The 21,803-nt window shown below is 34.3% G+C and overlaps 5 protein-coding genes across 10 annotated transcripts; 3 read left to right on the top strand and 2 right to left on the bottom strand.

The window, feature by feature from the left end:
• Positions 1-265: 265 nt before the first annotated feature.
• Positions 266-3,021, bottom strand: LOC133706087 (putative protein phosphatase 2C-like protein 44). The gene is made up of 5 exons (XM_062131618.1): positions 2,632-3,021; positions 1,846-2,130; positions 1,206-1,464; positions 718-851; positions 266-623 (listed from the first exon to the last, which is right to left on the bottom strand). Exons 1-5 carry the CDS (start codon positions 2,704-2,706, stop codon positions 486-488), a joined length of 891 nt encoding a protein of 296 aa, XP_061987602.1. The 5' UTR covers positions 2,707-3,021; the 3' UTR covers positions 266-485.
• Positions 3,022-5,973: 2,952 nt separating this feature from the next.
• Positions 5,974-7,627, bottom strand: LOC133704773 (large ribosomal subunit protein eL14z-like). Its single transcript, XM_062129743.1, has 5 exons — positions 7,518-7,627; positions 7,322-7,423; positions 6,663-6,792; positions 6,471-6,583; positions 5,974-6,205 (listed from the first exon to the last, which is right to left on the bottom strand). The coding sequence occupies exons 1-5, from the start codon at positions 7,518-7,520 to the stop codon at positions 6,149-6,151; spliced, it is 405 nt and encodes a 134-aa protein (XP_061985727.1). The 5' UTR covers positions 7,521-7,627; the 3' UTR covers positions 5,974-6,148.
• A 3,049-nt stretch (positions 7,628-10,676) lies between these two features.
• LOC133705084 (uncharacterized) lies at positions 10,677-12,050 on the top strand. The gene is made up of 2 exons (XM_062130174.1): positions 10,677-10,953; positions 11,720-12,050. The coding sequence occupies exons 1-2, from the start codon at positions 10,807-10,809 to the stop codon at positions 11,942-11,944; spliced, it is 372 nt and encodes a 123-aa protein (XP_061986158.1). The 5' UTR covers positions 10,677-10,806; the 3' UTR covers positions 11,945-12,050.
• A 2,284-nt stretch (positions 12,051-14,334) lies between these two features.
• LOC133704459 (glycolipid transfer protein 1-like) lies at positions 14,335-17,800 on the top strand. 4 transcript variants are annotated; one of them, XM_062129286.1, is made up of 7 exons: positions 14,335-14,403; positions 14,916-15,066; positions 15,478-15,524; positions 15,718-15,848; positions 16,330-16,465; positions 16,986-17,117; positions 17,297-17,623. In XM_062129286.1, exons 2-7 carry the CDS (start codon positions 14,937-14,939, stop codon positions 17,342-17,344), a joined length of 624 nt encoding a protein of 207 aa, XP_061985270.1. In that variant the 5' UTR covers positions 14,335-14,403; positions 14,916-14,936; the 3' UTR covers positions 17,345-17,623. The 4 variants fall into 4 exon arrangements, with proteins under 4 accessions (XP_061985270.1, XP_061985271.1, XP_061985268.1 ...); XM_062129287.1 differs by lacking the exon at positions 14,335-14,403 and adding an exon at positions 14,410-14,814 and having other exon boundaries at positions 17,596-17,800; XM_062129284.1 differs by lacking the exon at positions 14,335-14,403 and adding an exon at positions 14,410-14,703.
• Positions 17,801-17,950: 150 nt separating this feature from the next.
• LOC133704457 (CRIB domain-containing protein RIC5-like) lies at positions 17,951-21,487 on the top strand. 3 transcript variants are annotated; one of them, XM_062129281.1, is made up of 7 exons: positions 17,951-19,041; positions 19,128-19,190; positions 19,278-19,543; positions 19,964-20,054; positions 20,223-20,323; positions 20,611-20,704; positions 20,829-21,487. In XM_062129281.1, exons 4-7 carry the CDS (start codon positions 19,997-19,999, stop codon positions 21,335-21,337), a joined length of 762 nt encoding a protein of 253 aa, XP_061985265.1. In that variant the 5' UTR covers positions 17,951-19,041; positions 19,128-19,190; positions 19,278-19,543; positions 19,964-19,996; the 3' UTR covers positions 21,338-21,487. The 3 variants fall into 3 exon arrangements, with proteins under 3 accessions (XP_061985265.1, XP_061985266.1, XP_061985264.1); XM_062129282.1 differs by lacking the exon at positions 19,128-19,190 and having other exon boundaries at positions 19,191-19,543; XM_062129280.1 differs by having other exon boundaries at positions 19,128-19,543; positions 19,930-20,054.
• Positions 21,488-21,803: the final 316 nt, after the last annotated feature.

The raw sequence follows: 21,803 nt of genomic DNA, 5'->3' as shown, positions 1-21,803 counted from the left end.
CGAAGCTCCCCAAAATCTGAGGAGGTTTTGGGAGGAAATGGCCCATCTAGGATTTTGTAGACTTCTTGTCCAAACTAAGGTACACCAAGAAGCAATGCGGGAATATGTATCCAATCACTTGTTGCTATGGGCACCAGCACCAAAACTTCTGTGGAATCTGCTTGCTGTTGGCATCTGGCTACTTTGTTACTAAACTTAAAATTTTCCTTAACTGAATCAAAGTGGAAATCTAATGTTGTCACATTTTAGCTGAACAAAAAAAAACTTAGAAGTATAAATTCTACGATAGTGAAATTATAAATTACAACTGCCAATCGCATGCCTATGCCATGTCGAATGGAAAATGACAAGGAGCTTATTGTGTTATCATACAAAGCTGAAACGGTGATTTTCTATCATTGAAATTTTTTTATTTTCCTATTGCTTCCAAGAGTTCTCACTGCATATGTGCCTGCCAGATAAAGAGTACGGAGAAAACACATGTTTTAATCAAAGCGAATAACAATGCATGAAATGTTGCTTTTGCTCATTCTAGTTAAAGCCTCCTTCGCCAAGCACTCGGCAGCCTCTTGGGGATCCTCCAAGTGTCCGATGAGATGCACTGCTTCTTGATTATTCATTGTCTGGATAAGTATCGAAGTTAAGCGAATGTCTCTAAGTGTACGATAATTATTAGGACAGATGGAGTGTATGTTATGGTAATTAGATATATCTTACCTCCCATATGCCTGTGCTTGCTATGATGACAAACTCAGTATCAGAGTCAATTCTTTCAGCGCCAACAGCAAGCTCGGAGCCTTTAGATTTCTTGGTGCTTGCTGCATCGCTGGATTTCCACGATAACATGCTTCCTGGATGCACAAAATAGCACCCGGTATCAGATCACGTAGGTATATATATAACTGTTAGATTGCTTTTCCATTGCATGTAGACTCCCATGTCATTAATTTTCCGTTTTTTTTTATATATATTTTTTTTCTGGATGACCAAAAACCCTTCTGTAACTTTCTGGCGAAACAATGTAGAGTGCGCAGCTTGTTAAAATTTTCCGCATCACTCCAGCAAATATCGTTGATCCTAACAGGCGTTGTACTTGTTTTTAAAGAAATTCTTAAAAACATTTGGGTTACGTTGTCTGATCAGAATTTAATAGCATATACATCCACTTTAGTTGCAAAAAGACTGGAGTAAGGAGTGCTCCATACCGGAAAAAAGCCTGTGAGACCAATGCCTTCTGGCTGTTTGCTGGTGCTTGCTTTTCATCTGATGAGCCACGCCGTCTCTGCACACTACAACTCTAAAGTCACCCATGTTAGCTGTCACAAGCTTCTCTCTGTTGATCACCATAACAGATGCCGCACCTGCTTTCAATGCCTCAACTGACTTCTGTGTCTCCCTGATCTTTGCTCTTGCAGCAAGATACGCTTTTCTCATCATCTCCTTACTCTTTGTCGTTATCTGAGACTGCAAGCCATCTTGTAATGTCACATAGCTATAGACAAAGACTTGAAAGTGAAACAAGTACATCTTAAATATTCTTTTATGATCACAGTTACATGCATAATGGTTCTGCTTGCAGGTTCATTAGTTGACTTTCTTCAGTAACAAAATTGTAAACGAGAAGTTTCCATGCTTTTTTGCCTTGTATGCTACTGCACAGGTAAATGACCTGCACCTTTTCATTTGGGCATGATTTCAGCTGTGAAGGTCAATGCATTAGCATAATTTCCAAGTCAGTGATCACAACTTTTTTTTAGTGTTAGTCGTCATTTTGTCGTACTATGATATTCGTGCGCATGAAAGAAAGCATGAGAATGAGCAAGCATTGGATGTCATCTTGATTACCTCGCTGGGGTTCCTATAAAACAGGTGGGATTGCAGATAGTTGCTGACTCCATGTCCAATTTGTGCATCGGAAATTCCGAAATACCACAACTCCAGCTCCGCTATTTGCTCTCTCTGAACCACTACAGAGTCAGAGTCTGACTCATCTGCACCACCTTTAAACGACTGATCCTCCACGACATGATATCCATGCGTTATTGGCATCATCCATGAAGCCTTCTTTGCCATACTAGCCGTTCTTTTCTTGCGCCAATTTCCAAGAAGAGGGCGTTTTAGCCGAAATGCCTGAAATTTTAACAAGCGCGTTAATGAAATGACCATTCCACACAATTTGACTTTCAATGGCAAATTCCAAAATCTCAAGTCTCCCAGCACCAAAAAATTGCTTTTGAACTTTACACTGCCTTTCCTTGACAGTTTCAAAATCTTAGAAATACATGAATCATTGTTATACAAGCAAATATTTAAGGATTATGATCATAGCAGTTCCTGAATCGTTTTTATTGTTCGATACTGATTTCTTGTAGAATTGTAGCCATAAACACAATAAAAATGATCAACTCGATCTTAATCTGATTGTTCAAGAACTCGAGATAAGAAGACTACCCTGCCCAGTTGGATACGATCCTCAGAAAGTGAAAAATGAATCAAGATGAAAACCATACACAGCATGTTGGACGTATAAAAACTTTGAACCAATCAAGAATTCAATTCCGCTGTTCATTTCTCACAACCTTTTGAACGTCAAGAATTATGAAAAGACCACCACGAAACCTGTAGGCATACCTTGAGCTTTCGATGAAGATCTTTGAGTCCCATGTTTCTCCCTGGAAAACTGATGATAGAGACTGCTTTATGCATACCCTTGAACACGTAGTATTTGAAGGCCAAGATATATATACGTATACTATAAGCAAATCAAAAGGGAATGGTTTTGGAAAATTACAAGAAAGAGGGAAGGAGGGTTGGAGAGAGGGGTGGAGGAAGGGAAGGAGACAGTCGTGCTTGGCAGAAAGCTTTGGTGTTTGCTTTGAAAATGAATCAAAAGAGAAGTTTGAAGTCAATCTATGGTCTAAAGGTGTAAAAGACTATTATCAAGTAGTGCTATCTTTAGGTCACTGTATTAAATGGGAAATTTATGGGTTTTTATTTTATCTGTTGAAGAACATGAAGCCTTATTGCAGTCGGTTTCTACCTTCTGCCATTTTCGTTAAATGCCATGTTAAACACATAATAATAGTCACCTGTTTGAGTGACTCTTGTTCAGTTTTATCATAAATGGTCATCAAATTTGTTTGGCACTCTCTGATTAAAAACTTATTTCGAGCTATATTTATTTTCAAACTATTTATTCTCTGATTAAAATTCAGTAATTTAGCTAATACGGTCAAAAACTCGGGTGATATATAACTAAATTGGTTTCAAGTTTTTTTTTTTAAAAAAAAAACTTATTTAAAATAACATTATGTTAAATTTTTAATTTATTTTATTCAACTAACTTTTTTTTATTAAAAAAAACTAAAACAATTTGGTTTTGAAATATTAAGCATGTGATGAAGGAAATGGCGAAAAACAACCTTCTTGAGCAAAAACCTCATTATTTTTTTCCCCAAAGACTTGACAAGGGTTAGGCATGCATGTCTTCAATTAAATCTTTTTCATGACTCTCTCAAGGCTCTTTTGGTGAGCAGTCATGTAAATTTGAGCCACGGGCAGCTTTGTTCTTTCTGGCTATAATTTCTGGCTGGAATTATATTTGTAATTATTTTTTAAAGTATTTTTTATTTAAAAAAATAAATTAATAATATTTTTTTATTTTTTAAAAAATTATTTTTAAAATTAGTATATTATATTAATTTGTAATAAAAAAATTAAATTTTTTTAAAAATATTTTTAAAAAACACTACAATAAATTAGTACATTGTCGTCGTCATTACACTATTAAATTAGACGCATTGATTCATGCCTGTACTATTTCCTAATCTATCGGTAAAACAAGGCAACTCGTGCCCATGCTTGCCGGCAATCGTCTTTGACGGTCAGAACAATGGCTATTATGTTTTTAGATATTTCTTACAAGTAATTTTGATTTAAAAAATATTAAATTAATATTATTTTAGTGTTTTTCTATAATTTCAATGTATTAATGTTAAAAATAAAAAAATTCAAAAAATAATTATTTTAATATATTTTCAAATAAAAAATTATTTAAAAAAATACTTATACGCTGTAATTCCAAACAACTTCTAAATACTTGACGAGCAATAATTTTTTTTTTCATGTCCGTGTATATTCGTAGAAATCTTCATTAATCTTTATTAGGATTGATATTCATTATATTTTTATGAATTATGGTAAATAAAAAGACTTTAAATTATAATTTATTGCTGAATGAAATCATGAATGACGACACAATTTTAAGTCATCAGACAATACCAAACAACGTTGGCTTAAGAAAATAGAAGTGTTAACATACACATCAAAGCCTCATTTGGCTTCAAGTTTGCGACCATTTTCTAGTATATGAAAATATTAAATTATGATATGATAACGCTTTTGAAAACATAAACTGGTAAGAGTTCTAAACAAGGATGACGATGAATTCAAAGATTTCTCCTTTTGATAATGCCTTCCTCTGTTTTTATTTTCTTTGGTGTTATAATAGAAATTGTTTTTTAAAATATATTTCTTTCGAAAATAATATTTTTTAATTTTTTAAAATTTATCTTTTAGCATATCAAAACAATCTCAAAATACAAAAAAATATAATTTAAAATAAAAAAAAATTACTTTGAAGTCTAGAAAGATACAATTACTTTTGTTTTAAAAGTAAAGAAAGAAAGATAACAGGGAATGGCAGGCAGGTCAACAGAACTAAAGCTAGATAAACATGATTCCATATTAGTTCCTTGTGTAGGCTACTAAGGTTGGTTGCACTCATGGATCAATGTCGGCTTATGTAACATTAATTTTCATCTGATGCTATTATATTCAGTAAAAATGCATTGTTTTCCCAGCTAGTTGAAAGATCAATGATCTTCCGCCTTTTGTTTCAAGCTACTACACATGGGGATGCATCTGAAGGTCTTGCCAGAAGTGGCAGAAATTTAGGGTTAGAAATATATCAAAATGATATATATTTTTTTATTTTTTTAAAATTATTTTTAATATTAACACATCAAAACAATTTAAAAATACTAAATAAAATAATAATTTTAAATAAAATCCAAAAATTTCAATATTTTTAAAAACACGAGTTAAATCACATTTTCAAACTCGGTAAAATGAGTGTATCGTGGTGTTCTTTGAAAAGGATCCTTGCTAATCTCAAGGACAGAATGCTCGGAAATCCTCAGTCACAAGCAAACTAGTCGTGAGACAACACATTCTACTGTTGATTCTGCTGCATCTGAGGTTATTGCAACACAAACTGGTGATGGTGAAAATATTGCTGAATCTGAGGGGTCTAATAATGTACTTAAGTCATCACCCAACGACACTGGAGATAATTTCAACATGTAGAATTAACACAACAGCCTTTGCTGTTATGGAGATGCGTGGATCTACTGATAAAATTGAGCATAACGAGCGTGATAGCACTCTGTTCAAGTTGCAGGAGCTATAATTTCGAGGTGATAGTACTGTTCGAGTAGTAAGAGTCATAATTTCTGATAAACCAAACGAGGTCTAGCTTGAAAATGGGAAGAGGCTGAATGGGGAATCGACATTTGGGACATTTACATGCTATTGATAGTTGATTAGAACACCATCTGTTAGATGATCTTGATAAAAATCAGATAACACACATCAAGATTAAATATAAAAACACAAGGGTGAAATTGAAATTTTTTTACCAATGTATGGGTGATATAATGGATTAGTCCAACAGAAAATTGATAATAAAAATAACCAAAGGATAAAAAATTAACAGTGCACTTGATAGAAATCATATTTAATAACAAATAAATGGTGCCGGATGTTTTTGATCGATGAAGGGTGTACCGGCATAATGTGTTTTTTGATCCACTAAGTAGCAGCACAAGGCAGAATGCATGTAAATAGTGACACTTAATGCTGGCCAAGTAAGAGTGACTTGAGGAGAACCCACAATTTTCAACGCAAAAAAAATAGCAACAAGATCACAAAATATAAATAAGGTAGCAAGATGAAATTGACCACAAAATCTTAAATGTATAGAAACTGCTCTTAATCTGGGAGTCAACTGAAAACCAACTGAAAAACATCCCAGTAAAACCTGGCATCATATTGATAACAAAATTGGAAGTCTCTAAACAGGTAACACTTAAGCAGCATTTTCTTTCTTCAACTTTGCAAGTTCTTGCCTGATCAATCCACCCCTCTGCAAGTGTATATAACAAGATTATAATTGATTCAGAAAGAAAGAAAGTATCGAAATTAAAAAAATCACGCAAAAGAACTTTGCTGAAAGCACAGAGCCAACAACGATGAATTTCTCCAAAGTGAACTAAGAACTTAATATCAAACAATAGAAACAGAAGTTCTTAATATAATTCAAACCTAGTAAAATAAGCTAGGGGAATCGAATCGGAAAGTAATGCATTGTGATATTTCAAGAAACAATTGTTTAAAGCACTATCACCAACCTTGATCTTAGCCAACATCAACTTGAACCTATCAAAGTCATTGAGAGCTGCCCTTCTCTGCTGGACAATCAGCCTTCTGCCCCAGGAGCTTTTCTCCCACTTGTTCTTAACATCTATCATCACAGAAACAACACAACTCAATGAATGGTAGGTATAATGACCCTCAAATTTCAGCAAAATTATTGTCCTCACCAGCCTTCTCCATAGCTTCAATCAAAGCCTTCTTCTTTGGAACCCGGTTGATCTCAATCTTGATATCGGTAAGTGAAAGCCTCTTGAAGTTCATTTGGCTCCTCACCATATCCGGGGCATCAACTAGAGCCTGTAAATAAAAGACATACAATTGCAATCAATGTAAGGTGACCAATTCCACGTATGAACAAAAAAATCACAGAACCAAAAGACATTTGACAAAAACTAAACACACATCCTAAACAATTTCATGAAGACTAAACACCGTCAAAGACGTAGACTTCAGAATAAAAATTACATACAAAAAACTGCTTTCCTCGGACCATCTACATTAATCCTAAACATCCTAAGCTCCATAGAAATTCAAAGTCTAATGCTTACAAGAAACAGAACAATCACGCACAGACGAAGTAACAGCGTACATTAAAAAAATTATTACAATGCCGGTATGCATATGAAACTCTAATTCTTAATGGGTATTTTTCTGTCATGTTCGATTGCTCAGGCCTTAAAAAAATGCCTTTCGAATGAGTCTAGCAAAACGCTTCTCGATTTCTTTATCGTTTCTTTATGACAAAAAAAAATTAACAGGAAAAATAGAAGCAAAAGAAGCAGTAAGCATAAGTTAAGAAACATGAGAGAGAAAGAGAGAGACGTACGCGGTTCTGGTCGATGACATCGACGATGACAACGAGCCTGCCGTATTCTTTTCCATAGTTGACAAGAGCTACCCGCCCGATCTCCACGTATCTCTTGAAAGGCTACAAGACCGAATCACAAACACGAAGTGATTGCCGTCAGATTAAGAGAGACATGAGAGAGTTGCAGAGTTGAAGAGAGAGAGAAGAAGCTCACCATGTTGGGTTCGTGCGCTGTGTGTGACCGTGAAAGCAAAGAGCGAGCTAAGGAAGATGCAGAAATGACAAGGGGTTAGGGTTTTTTCTTTTTATATACTTCGTTTTGTAGAATATTTTGGGCCATCCCATTTAGGGTTTGTATTTGGGTTAATGGATTGGTTCCGAGCTGGTAAAAGCTATTGGGTCTTACGAGGTTCGGCGGATTCGGACAGGACCTACTATTAGGCCATAGAATGCTAATGACTTTGGGCTTCGTTACGAGTGTTTTCTGTTTTTCTCCTTTTTTTACGAGTTGTTTTGGACCTTTTGGTGGTCCCCTTTTATGTTTTTAATTATTTTTTTATCTTCTAAAGTTATTTGTTTTTTTTTTTAAGAATTATAAGTAAAAATTATTGGATAGAAAATCAAAAACAAATACCGGTGGTATTTTCCGTAGTTTTAAAATTTCATGATTGATTTTTTTGATGTTTTTTTATTTCCTGTTTTAGATAATTGATCCATATCTTGAAGATTTTATGTTTTTTTTTTTTTTGATTTTTTATGTTTTCTAAAACTGAATTTTAGGTTATAAGCTAAAATTATAAGCTAGCAATAGTTGTTGTTCATTTTTATGATTCAAAAATATTTTTAAAAAAATTTAAATTTTTTTTATGTTTTGCTTATTTCATATTAATATGATTTTAGTGTTTTTAAATTATTTTAATGTGTTGATATCAAAAATAATTTTTAAAAAATAAAAATATATTATTTTAATATATTTTTAAGTGAAAATCAACCACAACCATACTTTCAAATAAGCAAATATTCTTAGCACCTAAGTGAAATCTTAGATTATCATTCTAACATAAAACCATTAATTTCAAGTGTGTTTTACATGATTTATGTTTATCTTGGAGTCATAATTCAAAATTTATTTTTCATAATTAATTTATAATAAAAACAAGTTTAGTTGGAAGGGTGTCTGGTAAGAAAACAACTCAAAACAACTATTTTAAAGAAGAACAAAACCCCTCCTTAAGCTGCTCTGACAAGAACAAACTTACAACTGTAGCAAGATCTAAGAACCTAGAAGGATGGTAAAATGATGGTGCTCTTATAACTTGCGCCTCTGACATTACAAATCTATGTCTAATATATAGCTAAATCCATACTAAACGAAAAGCCAATGGTGAATCATCAACGATTCAACCTTACTAGCTTAGATCAGTGACCATAACATTGATAGCAACAGCGAGGAGAAGGCACCTTTGATCGCATCATTGTATTCCAACACAGCAAGATTTCTCCAGACAGGCCAAACATGAGCAATATAAAACATTAAGACACTTCTTTCACAGGTTGTGATGAATGCATTTCCATGGTATGAAGGCATATTTTGGCATGAAATGTGCGCAGACTAGACAATGGATGCACATTCACAAGTCATTTTCTATCCCTGACCATACCCTGTCTTCTTAAGCTAGATAGGAACAGAACCCTAACCTGTCAGCAGCTTCCCCCACCCTATGTAAGTCTCTGCCAAATAGGAATGTTCAATTGAAATACTGAAGTAAGTTCTTTAATTATTCTAACACTGAGATAATCCACCACAACGTAACATATCAGAACCTTCTGTCCCAAAAAGGAATCCTTAGCTTCTATCTTATCTTCTTTATCTCAGGAGACTGAGGCGTCATTATTAAGTTTATCTCATGGCATCTAAAATCTATATTCTACTTGAATTATGCCCTTCAGCGGTTGCGTTTTGCACTTTGAGGACTGCTAAACTGCTTGTTTATATCAACTGTCAAAAGAATTGATTCCCCTTTTAGCTTGCAATTCTTCTATTCCTCGAAGAGGCCAAATCGGATGGAATTTTTTCTTATCCTAATATTTTTTTTCTTATTTCTTTTAGTTTTTTTATGTGCATTCCGTGTTGAAGTATCTCAAGGTTGTTTTGTAATTAATCATTTGTCAATGGCTTTTAGAGGTTTGATTAGAATGATATGTGAAAGTCTTTTTCTTTCTGCACAACGATCATAAGAATTTTGACAATTTGGAATCATTGAGCCAAATCATCAATGTCATCTATGCCTAATTCTACTACTTGTTGGAAAGGTAATTTTTTTTTACTTTATTAAATAAGCACCCATTCCTGGAAGAAAGAAGCTAGCAAAACGTTTTACCTTTTTAAGGGTTTGTTTTTTTCTTTGCAAACCATGGAGGATGCATGATGAAAAGGTTACTTGGAGCATTCACAAGCAGAAAAAACATACCCACTGGCTCATGCAAAACATGTCTTCACCTTTTTATGGTTTTGTTTGATGCATTGTACACTGGTAGTAGTGGAGGGCCTTGCTGCTTGTCCAAAGTGTTTCACAGATCAATGATCTGGACAAGTATTCACATGGTTTCTATCTTCTTTTCAGTCTTGGTTTCCTTTCTAGATTTTTAACAGTTAGTTGCAAGTTGTTGGAAACTTTCAGCAACGCTGGACTCTTATCTTATGACTGGAAAGTTTATGGCCGTTCCGTTCTGTTCTTATTTGAGAGCATGAGAAAATAGAATTAACTCAGATTTCTAAGCCTTTACTCGTAATCTTTTAGACTCCAAACTTCAACCAGCAAATGGCAAAAGGCCAGTGCCAAAAGGGAACGCGCCATGCCTCTGCAGATCGGTTTTAAGAATATTCTCCTATGATAGCCATTCATTGGGCTACACATCTTCGCTATGGCAAGAACCTCTGGCTATTATATAGGCTATAGAAATAATGGAGCAAGCACTTAGTAGTGGCAATAAAGCATGATTACATATGTGGAATCCATTGTAAAGCATGCCTGTCTAAGAGTAGCAGGTTTTATTGGGCTTTTGTGTATCACACTAATTTACCCACCTGAAACAATAGTGTTGAATCACCGAAAATTCCTCTCATTTGATATAGATGGAAATCTCACCGAAAGCTATCTGACAACCGTGCTGATTAATTTAACCATGCATCTGAGTATAGTTAGGTCAATTTTCCCTTTTGCTCAAAACATAGTAAGGCATAGTTAAATTGGAATATTCTCAACTTATTTCAGGTACTGAAGTTGGCCATTTGGCTTGGTGGGGACTGCCAGGAATCTCATGTATAAACCATGAGGAAGGCATTTTTCCTACTTTCGGTCCTTTTCTTTTCGTTTTTATTTTCGCAGAGGATACACATATCTTGAGAAACATTGTACTACTAATTTATTTTTTTTAATCCTGTCCTTTTAGGGCTATAAGAACTCCTCTACTCTGCAAAGAGACTCAGAAGGAGCTGAAACATGGAAGAAGGTGAAGAGGTCACTATTGCAGAAGATCAGAGGGTAGTGGACATTAGTCTTAAGGACCTTGCAAAGAAACTAGAGGAATTTGCCAAGGCCAGAGATTGGGAAAAGTACCACAGTCCAAGGAATCTTCTTCTTGCAATGGTATTGGCCTATCTTTGTTAAATTTGTTCAGAGTAATCATGTGGAGATCTTTTATGCATGTGCCATGTAATGTTTCTTCTTTGCTACATAGTTGAATGTCCCTGTGTATGGCAGTATGGCTCTCTCGATATGTTCGTTTGATCAATGTCTTCAATTTATTATGATGATCAGTTGAATCTAGGGACAACTTTTCTTCTAGTTTAATCATCTATGTCAAAGCCGAAACGTGACGAGTCACTGACGGGAAGGACAACATTAACCACGATAAACTTTATTTTTTTGAGCAGGACGAAAGGATTCACAAATTGGTTGGGCGTTTACTACTGTGAGATTGTTTTTTTTTTTTTTTTGTCGCAAACTGTGTTTTATTTCATAATTTCAGAAAGAAGTTCCACAAAGACTGTTAACAGAACAAATATGTAGCTGAAGGAGGTTTCAATGGCTACTTGAGACGATTTCAGACACCAATTTTATGGCAGAATAAGGTGGTGGGGGGGGGGTGGCCAGAGGAATCTCTTCAGCCAAATTGCTCAAGTTTGGAATTGTACTTGAGGAATTTCTGAAGGTGCCCTTGTCCTTCCATCTGTGAAGCTTGAACCACTGGCTAATAAAGGGTGTATAAATATGCTTCTTTTTGTCTTGTAGCTGTGATGGTGACAATATACATGGGTTATTATAGGCTAAAATCTTCCTGATGATGGACTGAGTTTTTACACCATCTAATATTTGATTGACTCCCTTTTCCCCTCTGGTATTTGATGTGTAGGTTGGTGAGGTAGGAGAGCTATCGGAAATATTCCAATGGAAAGGAGAGGTGGACAAGGGGTTGCCAAATTGGGAGGAATCCGACAAGGAGCATCTAGCAGAAGAGCTATCTGATGTCCTGCTCTACCTCATAAGGCTGGCTGATATTTGTGGGGTTGATCTTGGTGATGCTGCCACCAGAAAAATTGTTAAGAATGCTATCAAATACCCGCCCAAGGCCTGCTGAAATAGCAGTTTGATTTAACTCTGCTAGTTTTGTTTTGTGAGCTTGAAACAAACATTTTGATGGAATCCTTGTGGAGACTATGTGATAGACTTATCCTTTTTGTTTATTGTTTTGGGGATTGGATAGTATATAGGCTGCAAAACACAACTGAGCTCTTGTGGCTTGGGAGCTCCTTTTTTGGTGGCCTGGATAATTTCTGAAGTATTGCTTATGCCGTTTGCTACAGCCAGGCTTTTTTGCCAGGTTACCCGCCTGGTTTAATCGGAAGAATAGTGCAAAAACGGCCCAATAAATTACGCCCCGGAATCCAAATCAATAGTTCGTTAGCCACCCACCAAGCGGATAGACGTGTTTATGAGAAAATAATAATAATAATAATTAAAAAAAAAAAAGAAGAAGCTAAAGCTGAACTCATTTCACAATAGTGAAAATGATGTCTTTTCTCTACCCAAAAAAAAATTATTTACTTTTGATTTGGAGATATTTTATTCTTTTTACGCCATTAGTAATTAAAGATTTAGGCAGGGTGTAATTATCTTTTTAACCTTTTAATATAATAAAATAACCTAATTACCCTTTAAATTAGAAATTTTAAAATAAGAGAGTTATTTTGGCTTTTTTTTTAAATGCAATAAAACAATAATTTTGCCCTTGGAATAAAAAAAAATTAAGTCATACATAAAGGAACATTTTGATATTTTCAAATAGTTTTTACTTTTATGAAATCCAGAATCGTGTTTTTATCTTTTAAGTTTGATAAATTAATTTTTTAATCTAAAAATATATTGGCATGTATGATGTAAGATGTTTTTTGGGTGACGCATGTTATACTTTTTCATGACCAAAGTTGCTCTTCCACCTATCATTGAGTACACCGTTATGTTCTTTTTCTAGTGGTGTAACACATGTCAATGGAGGTGAAGTAATGTATTATTGGTGGACTTTTTTTTTCTTTTTTTTTTCTTTTTTCCTTAAAAAAATACAAGTTTGTCCTTTTTTTACTATTTTAATTCTGGTTTTTATTATTTTGATTTCTATTTTTTATTCTTAGCTCTTTTATAAATTTTTTTTTTTTTAATTTCATCATTTAATCTCAAATTATCATGTATTGTTTATTCAAATTTGATCTATATTATTTTGATTTTTAATTTTTACCTTGATCATTTTATAGAAATTTTATTAGTTTTTAATTTCACCATCTAATCCAAATTTATGGTGCATTATTTTTTTTACAATTTGATTGTAATTCTTTTAATTCTTTTATCCTTATGTTAATGTTATTATTTTTTTCAATTTAACTCTAAAATTGAAACTTATTGTCGCCTTCTAATTTATTTTTTAGTTTGATTTTAACCCTCATTTTTTTTGTTGCTATTTTTATACTTTAAATATTTTTGTGTATTTTTTTATGATTTTATCATTCAATGTTTTATTTTTTGAGGATCGGGCTTCGCGGTTTTTCCATGTATAGTGCTTCCAGTCTGATAACTCGAGTCACGAGTTTAAAAAGTTAACAAGGGTTGATTTTATCCTGAACTATGTGGTTTTGCAAGGTTTTTTTTTTGTTATCATATCATTAAGTAAAAAATAATTTAAAAAAAACAAAATTGATAAACCTTGTGGAGACAATGATCCAAGACACAAGTTTGATCAATTAAACCTAGAAGCCCAAGTTAATCTAATATATCACTGTCTCATTATTAAATAAAAATATCATCTTGAAATGTTTTTTAAGGTTAAACTGTACTTTTTATCGGCTATTCAAATTGTTTTTAATTTTATCAAGTTAACTGAATCACGTATAAATACCACTTATATGATTTTATTTGAAATTCAAGTTAAATAAATAATCAAGGTAAGAGTTTTTAACTATATCAAATTTAATAATAATATCAAAAAATTTCTCGTAACCTAAATATTTATTTTAAAAAATTAATCTAATATCCAGTGTAGCCGGGCTAGGAAACTAGTCGAATACTTATGGCCAAAACTATTCAAGAACAAATATTTGCCGTACAATCCAACCGGATACAGATAGATATTAACAGGACCCTCAAAAGGGTCGGTCCAGCTATTGAGCTGATAATGCTCAAGCGGGTGTGGATAGCTGACTCCAAATGTAACAGGCGAAAGACCTGGCTTCAGTTTTATATAATTTTTGTAAATTCATTTAATTTGTTTTTTTTTTACTCGCATAAAAGATATAAATATATTTTTTTGAAATTAATTTTCAAATTAAATTAAATATCTATTATAAAATTATGTTAAAATTTAGCTACTAACTTGTATTATTTCCCATTTTCAAAAATATTTTCTTTTCTTAAAAGTCATTTCTTTTATTTTTCTTTATGTTGCTTTAAGTATTTTATATATATATATATATATATATATATACACTCCTAGTTATAACACAAAATATCTAAATGATCAGATTGGAAGGTGCTGCCTGGACGGTTAAGGTTGGATATCTCTCACAATGCAAGAACACTAGGCTAAGTTTATATGATTATATCCTCTGACAAATAACAAAGAGCCAAACAATCAGATAGTTGTTAGGCTTTAATTCTATGAGGTCTGTCCTTGACGATGGTGAATCATCTTTATCGGAGCTCATCAGCCCCTCAGCGAAGCCAGCAAGCTTCGGTTTCGAAACGTGAAAGCGACTAACCGACTCCACCGAACTTTCTCCTCTCTTCTTTTCTTCTTCTAAAATATCAAAGGCGATCATCGCTTTATCAAATGATTCTCCACTTCCAATGGTACTATCAGATTCTTCGGCATCTCCTTTCCCTTAAAAATCAAATCCAACCCAATCCAATCACACCAACATATCTTCTCTTCCTGTTCTTGTACTGATACTGAAATTGCCGGTAGATCTGATTAAAATTCAAATCTTAGATTACTGCATATTTCTTTAATTTTTTATTCAGATTTCTAACTCTCTTTTCCTCTTCTTTTTTTGTATGAAAAGGTTGTTGCAGTGAAATAGACGATGGGGGCTGATGGTCTAGGAACTGTGTTTACACCATCATTGGAAGGAATGAAGCACGTCAAATCCGATCACGGAGAAATGCTCACTAAACCTTTCTTGGATGTCTGCAAATTGATTTTGCCTGTTATCGGTCCGTTCTGCATCTCTTCTCTTCAGTATGGTGGTTGCCCACCGCATTACCATACTAAAAGCTTTACGAGTCTGTTTGGCATTACCTTTTTTTAAAATAAAAAAAACTCCTGACAAAAATAAGTTTAGTTAGAAGTATATTATGCAAAAAAATGATTTACATCAACTCTTTTTACTCATAGAAAAATGATAAATATGTTTTTGTTAGAAATAATTTTTGACATGTCATTTTGTAAGTCATGCCAAACGCCAAACGCCAAACGGACACTTGTTATTTCTTTTATGAGATTCTTCACTGTAATGATTTTATTTTATTTTATTAGTCTTCTGGATTATCATATCTTCTTGCATTATTCAACTACTACTAGATGCTTGGTTGCAAATTGAACTCCTGTAGTACTTCTGATGACAGATAAGTTTGGAGCTGCCATGACCCTTGTAAAATCTGATATCGGTACGGTAAGGGATTATTTCTTCCTATCTGCTTACTTGCTTATATTAGTTATGTTATCTGCATATTTTTTTTATAACATTGCCTATGATGGGCATTTGAGTACTGTGCAGATGATACATGGTATTTTCTTTATCACTTTTGGAATGTGATTTGGCTTTTTTTCCTCGTCTAATATTGACTCTAGGTTTTTACTTGTAGAGATTGGAAAACAAGTATTTGTCTGATCCGTCTAAATACAACCACTTATACACTATGATTCAAGAGGAGGTTGATGCTAAAACAGCCAAAGGATCTTCCAGTTGTACCAATTGTCTTCTTTGGCTAACCAGGTACATGCTGCAGAACCTTGGCAACATATTTTGTTTTGTATTTTAGCTTGTCATTTGCATGCCATTTTGGTATAATGGAGAGATTGTTTTTCTTTAATTTTCCAGTGTGATAAATTTTGAGCATGTTGATCATTGCAAAGTTTGGTGCAAAAGAGTTATTGAGGATAAAGATATTTTAAGGCTTTATTTATCTTATTTTATTCAAACCATGTCACATCAGATTTTTGAATATGTCCCACTGGAACAGCCTCAGTGCATACTTTTCAAGTCATGAAAGGCATGCAAGATGAAACGCAGAACAAGGAATAGGATAAAAGCAGATAATTTTAGGCATTGATTCTTCACTAGATAAGAATCTTGGCAAACTAGAAAAAAAATCTTATTTACACTTTGTGACTGACAGTCATTGCCTATCCTCTTATTATTAAGGAATTTACAATTTTATGCTCTAACGTGTTTTATCACTCTTGAATGTCCTTAGAGCAATGGATTTCCTTGTGGAACTGTTCCTGAATTTACTTGCACACCCAGATTGGACAATGTCACAAGCCTGTGCAGATTCGTATGGCAAGACACTGAAGAAATTTCATGGCTGGGTTGCTAGTTCATATTCCACTGTAATGTCTTTGATCTATTCGATTCAATCTAATTTTTTCTTTATATTAGTGGAATTTGTATGCAATGTGTCTTGCTTCCCATTGAATCTCTGAATTAATTTGATGCTTTCAAATTATGTTTTTGAAAATTATTCCATTCACGTGCTAAGGTTTTAGAAATTTTATGAATTCTTCCTGTAAATTTACTGCTTCCGTGTATTCTCTCGTATCTTTAAACCTGGCTTCCTCCATTCTTCACTTTTTCCCCCTTCAGTTTTATGGATTTAAGTGCAAACTCACATGAAGTATGGTTGTATTGATGACAAGGATTTGATTAGAAAAAGTAATGGATTGCCGTAGCTATGCAAGGATACCTTAGTCCTCATACTGCAGAAGTTTAATCAATAAATGGGAATGTCATTTTACTCCCTCCAGCATTACTAGAATATTAACTATATGCTATACATCATAGCTAAGACTGGTGCTGAGTTATCTGAATGACTTTTTGAGACTTCTTGACGTATTTCACGCTGGATTACAGGTTGTCATGAAGCTTGTTCCAGACAGGAAGAAGTTCATGGAAGTAATTTCTGGCCCAGGCAATGTTTCTGCTGACATGGAGCAATTCTGTACAACCTTTCCTCCATTTCTTGAAGAGAATCACAAGTTCCTGGTAAAGTGTTTCCATAACTGAATTGCATGGTCAGTGATACCCAATATCTTTGTAACTGCTTAATCTAAGGATAGTATACTTCATATTTGACAATTAGGATCAAGGGGCCAAATTAAAATGCCAATAATGAAATATGAAATGTCAACCAAATTTACTGTTTTTATTTTATTGTTAGATAGCCCAAATCTATGTCAGTGTCTGTTCCTTGCTTTCCTGTTCGTGCCTAAGTTGTAAGCTACGGCATTACCAGTACAATAAGAAAGGATGGCAAGTGGAATCAACTATGCTAGATTCCATATGTGGTGTGTACTCAGCATAAAGGAACCAAATACACTCTGAAACTTGGGAATTTCGGAGGTTTGAAGGAAGGGCCAGAAAGTCTAGTGGGCTAGTTGGAGATTTTTTGTTATAGGAGCAACATTGTTGTGTAATGTCACTTTATACTTGTTTTCTCACCAATTCTATTTTGTTGATGCAGGCTAGTGTTGGTCTGGATGATATGAAAACTTTATAATTGAGGAGATCCTTCTGATGACCGGCAGTGGTTTTGGTTACCTTTTCTCCCGTTGATTTAGCTTCAAAAACTTTTGACGTTAGAGCTACTTCAAATTATACAGCTATTTACTCTTCCATTCAACTCTTCTGTTCAACATGTTTTATGATAACTTCAATTTTTTGATTTAGTCTTTGCTCTCTAGCGTTCTGTATGGTTTGGGAGCAGGTATTGCGCACTGAGGAAGGCAGTGTTGCCCACCCTTAAGCATAGGTGAACTAAGTTGCCATTCTGCTCCAGTCCAATGCATGCCATTTAACGCTTGGAACCCCCTGGGCTGCGACAGCAATTCTGATAGCGGTTTCTTTGTTTAGATACTAGAGCTGCATACAAGTGCACTCTTAAGAAATCATATTTTCTTGCAGCTTCTCCTAAGATTACAAAAGTAGATGATAATGTTGTGAATACACAGTATAATAACCTTAGAAGGGTATTTCTGCATATAAATTAAAACAAGAACATCCTAGAAGACAGCAACTGAAGTTACAAATTTAGAGCAGGGTGCTATAAACAAGGCTCCTCATTGTTGTTAAAATTGCAAGTTTACTTATAAAAACATTCAATTTGATGAGTTAACATGTATCTAATATGTAAAATTAAACTAAAAACTCGAAAATCGGTAAAATCAGACTTGACTTGTGTAAAATCGATAAAATCAGACCGAGTTTAAGCTTATAGGATCCATAAAAATGCTATGTAAGATAGTGGTTTTTTTTGTTTTTTTTGAATAATCATGAGACCGATTCTGGGTTTTCTAGAAACCGGTTACCTTGTTATTTTCAGTTTTTTATTTTATTTTTTCTGATTCCTCCTTGTAATGGAAATTTCTTTTTTGTTTTAAGACATTTTATTTTTTCATGTTATTAACTTCTTTATTCATATTATCTATCCTTGTTATTTATTTATATTATCTATCCTTCTTATTTTACTTAGATCATTTATTTATTATAATGTTGTTGATTTTTTTATCAGATTTTAATATAATTAAAATTTTCCATCCAAGGTAGTATTATATTTTTAGAATTTGCGATGGCAATATTACAATTAATTATAGTTTAAAATAACATCTATATTCATCAAAAATTGATAACAATTCTCTCATTTAATTAAAAATTATTTCTTCAATTTCCATTTTTTTTTATCTCTCCTCCATTGTATGTATATCTTATTATCTTTTATTTATATGGTAGTGACACTCCTGTCCTACTATTTGAAAAAGAAAATTTTCATTCATGAGCAGCAGGCCTCGTGTAATGATTTGTAATCCCCATTATTGGGACCTCCACTTCGAATGCCAACCCAGTCATCTCTTACCCGATAAAAAAGATAAATAGCCGATGAGCCTCTGATGTCTCTGACCTGATTAGTTTGGTAAGTGTTCTAAAAAAGGTGTTCGTGATTTATTTTTTCTAGTTTGTTTTGGATACTGCTAAATTTGCATGCTGATGTGTCATTAGAGAGGAGCAACAGAAGAAACCAAAAGTAAGAACCGTTTTTCCCGCGCTTTTATGAAAAGACAGGTAACGAAAAACACCCAAAGTTAGATGGCTCTGCCTTTCTGGATATTTGGCCTGGAAAATAGGCTATCTACTGGTTTTGATTGACAGAGGACGGGAAAGGAAAACGCGTCCTTGAAACAAAGATGATGTGTTAGACTACAAAATTTGGAGATTTTCCAGTTCGTAGTATCCCTCTTCTCTTCTTGATTGGAGACAAAGCCAACAACCAAGAACTTACATCCATTAGGGTTGAGGGATGGCATCTTGTTCATGGAACCAAACTGTGTGTTCCTGGTCAGAGATTGTTTGATGTGCAATCACTGACATTGCAAGATCATGGCATTGTCTTGACTTCTTCGTTTTGTTTTTCCAAGGTGCGTTTTTCTCTATAGAATTTGCACATCCTTTGTTTCGATGGGAGTTTTCTTAATGTTTGTTCTTACTACGTTGATTGCTCCAAGTTGTCATGAGTTTGTTTTGTGATCCTTGGTGAGTTAATGGATTTGAATTTTCCATTAGTGATGATAATTGTTTTAGAATATATTAAATTATGGAAACAAATTTTACAGTGTTCAAAGAAAGGTTTTTAGATGTACATAATTTATTTTCGATTAGCAAGGATATTTTTCTTAAATTTTGGTGCATTTTGATGGAATATACTGGATATTGTGACAGGATAAGCGGAAAGATTTAAGAATTTTCTTCTGTCAGCTTTGCTGATACACACACACACTTGCTTTACTCCATTTTTCAAGTGCAGAAGCACCAATTCAACAAACGCATCAACTTTGCAGGCGCGGCCAAATTAATTGCTTGGTTCGGCCAAAATGACAACCAAAGTGAAAGGTCTTTTGAGAGGTCTAAGATACATTTCACAAATATTTGGTACGTCTACTTTTTCACTCATAAAGAATATATTATTTCAGAACAAAAAATATTGAAGCTCAACGTTGCATTAATACTTATCAAGTATTCCCAATAAACTTGGCGGATATAAGCAGTAGTGGTACTGTACTATGCCTGTGGTCATCAATCTTTTCTCCAATTTTGCAGATGAAAAGGAACAAGAAATGCAAATTGGATTTCCTACAGATGTAAAGCATGTTGCTCACATTGGATGCGACGGTCCATCTGCAACAAACGCACCAAGCTGGGTATGCCAAAAAGTTTCCTTTCCTTTGCCTCTGAAGATCGTAGTTATCCATGAAAACGATTTAGGTTGCTTATGCTCCTATAGATAGGCACCCCCATTTCATGCTTCCTTTGGCTACACGCTGCCTAACATTATCAGCTTATGTCCCTATTCCTCCAGTCATCAGTGAGTTTGAGAACAAAATATGCGAAAGAAAAAGAAATGAAAACCTTAAATTTTGCATAGGTATTGTTCCTCGTCACTGCTCTAATAGACTTTCTGATGAGAAATAATTCCTTGCGTGTGCAGATGAATGAGTTTAACTCTCCTCCAGAACTTTTATGTTTGACTTCAAATTCTAAAGAAGAAGAGAAGAGCCTTTCAACAGATCCACCCGCAGAAGGTTTACCTTTTTCTAATGATCATGGATCGGTGTTTTTATGGATTAAAATGTGTGCAGGGTTTTACTGGATCATCTATTCAGTTGGGAAAAAATGTAGTTTGCTGATGTTGCTTTGCTTTAATAGACACAATTCAGACTGAAAAGCCGAGGCATAGGTCAAGGCGCTCATCAGGCAGTGCGAGCTCACTTTTAAATTCCCCAGACCGAAGGAGCACCGACTCATCTAGGAATTCCAGGCACCAAGCCTCTAGCTGTACGGGTTCACCTTTAAATTCCCCCCGCGGCACTGATGCGCCGAAGAGTTATAGGCGTCACCGCTCTTCGAACAAGTCAATGGACTCTCCAAAAGGAGAATCATCGGGGACCAACCGAATCTCAAGACGGCAAAAGAACTCAAGTCTTGGAGCTGAATCTCCTACTCATGACCAGCCCTCCATCCCAAAACATTCTCGTGGAAGAAAGTCCAAAGGATCACCAGGCAGTGGGTCATCAAAATCAAAAGAAAAGAAGTCTTCAAAAGAAGCGGTTCCTTTCTCAGATCCTGGATCTGGGGGTTGTGAATCTATAAATGGAAGGAAGAACATTGCAAGCCAACTAAGCTCTGTTTTGGAAGCCTATGAAGAAGAGGGATGAAAGCAATGCAGTGATTTGTGTGTTAGAGATTTAATGTAATGTGTATGAAAGTGTTAACTATAATTCAATTTGTCTTTAATTTGCTTTTTAGTTCTCTTCATGTCGTACAAGTTTATCTTGCATAGCCAAATGTCAAAAGCTTGTGCTTCAGCTTTTTGGTAGCCTTATTTACCCCATGTTTTATTGACGGATATGATGACCAGTCCAGAGCGGAATGACAACAGGAGTTTCTCCAGCATTGTTTTAAAATGTTCAAAAATATGAATGCTCCATCAATTTATCAAACAAATAATTAAATAACATGACTCTTTCTTCTCTTTTTTCTTTCTTACAAAAGTGGAAGGGTTTTCCTTGCAGTATTAGACTCAGTGATTTATGGCATCATGTTACTATTGATACATGCAAGACTCAGTGCAATTCTTTTGTTTGTATAGCTTACACTTGTATATAATAATGGCAATGTCAA

Source organism: Populus nigra, chromosome 10, assembly GCF_951802175.1.
Source record: "Populus nigra chromosome 10, ddPopNigr1.1, whole genome shotgun sequence".
Lineage (NCBI taxonomy): Eukaryota > Viridiplantae > Streptophyta > Magnoliopsida > Malpighiales > Salicaceae > Populus > Populus nigra.
This window is presented reverse-complemented; position numbering and strand designations above follow the sequence as displayed.

What these genes read in the sequence shown, in the direction of transcription:
- LOC133706087 (XM_062131618.1), bottom strand. Translation starts at nt 2,706, where the DNA reads ATGCATAAAGCAGTCTCTATCATCAGTTTTCCAGGGAGAAACATGGGA. An exon ending in ATCTTCATCGAAAGCTCAAG is followed by an intron (nt 2,131 to 2,631) that starts GTATGCCTACAG and finishes TTAAAATTTCAG; the next exon opens with GCATTTCGGCTAAAACGCCC. An exon ending in TTTATAGGAACCCCAGCGAG is followed by an intron (nt 1,465 to 1,845) that starts GTAATCAAGATG and finishes GATGGCTTGCAG; the next exon opens with TCTCAGATAACGACAAAGAG.
- LOC133704459 (XM_062129286.1), top strand. Translation starts at nt 14,937, where the DNA reads ATGGGGGCTGATGGTCTAGGAACTGTGTTTACACCATCATTGGAAGGA. An exon ending in ATTGATTTTGCCTGTTATCG is followed by an intron (nt 15,067 to 15,477) that starts GTCCGTTCTGCA and finishes TTCTGATGACAG; the next exon opens with ATAAGTTTGGAGCTGCCATG. An exon ending in TTGCTAGTTCATATTCCACT is followed by an intron (nt 16,466 to 16,985) that starts GTAATGTCTTTG and finishes GCTGGATTACAG; the next exon opens with GTTGTCATGAAGCTTGTTCC.
- LOC133704457 (XM_062129282.1), top strand. Translation starts at nt 19,997, where the DNA reads ATGACAACCAAAGTGAAAGGTCTTTTGAGAGGTCTAAGATACATTTCA. An exon ending in ATACATTTCACAAATATTTG is followed by an intron (nt 20,055 to 20,222) that starts GTACGTCTACTT and finishes CCAATTTTGCAG; the next exon opens with ATGAAAAGGAACAAGAAATG. An exon ending in CAACAAACGCACCAAGCTGG is followed by an intron (nt 20,324 to 20,610) that starts GTATGCCAAAAA and finishes TTGCGTGTGCAG; the next exon opens with ATGAATGAGTTTAACTCTCC.
- LOC133705084 (XM_062130174.1), top strand. Translation starts at nt 10,807, where the DNA reads ATGGAAGAAGGTGAAGAGGTCACTATTGCAGAAGATCAGAGGGTAGTG. An exon ending in GGAATCTTCTTCTTGCAATG is followed by an intron (nt 10,954 to 11,719) that starts GTATTGGCCTAT and finishes TTTGATGTGTAG; the next exon opens with GTTGGTGAGGTAGGAGAGCT.
- LOC133704773 (XM_062129743.1), bottom strand. An exon ending in ATGTCATCGACCAGAACCGC is followed by an intron (nt 6,793 to 7,321) that starts GTACGTCTCTCT and finishes TTTTATTTACAG; the next exon opens with GCTCTAGTTGATGCCCCGGA. An exon ending in TGATGTTGGCTAAGATCAAG is followed by an intron (nt 6,206 to 6,470) that starts GTTGGTGATAGT and finishes ATACACTTGCAG; the next exon opens with AGGGGTGGATTGATCAGGCA.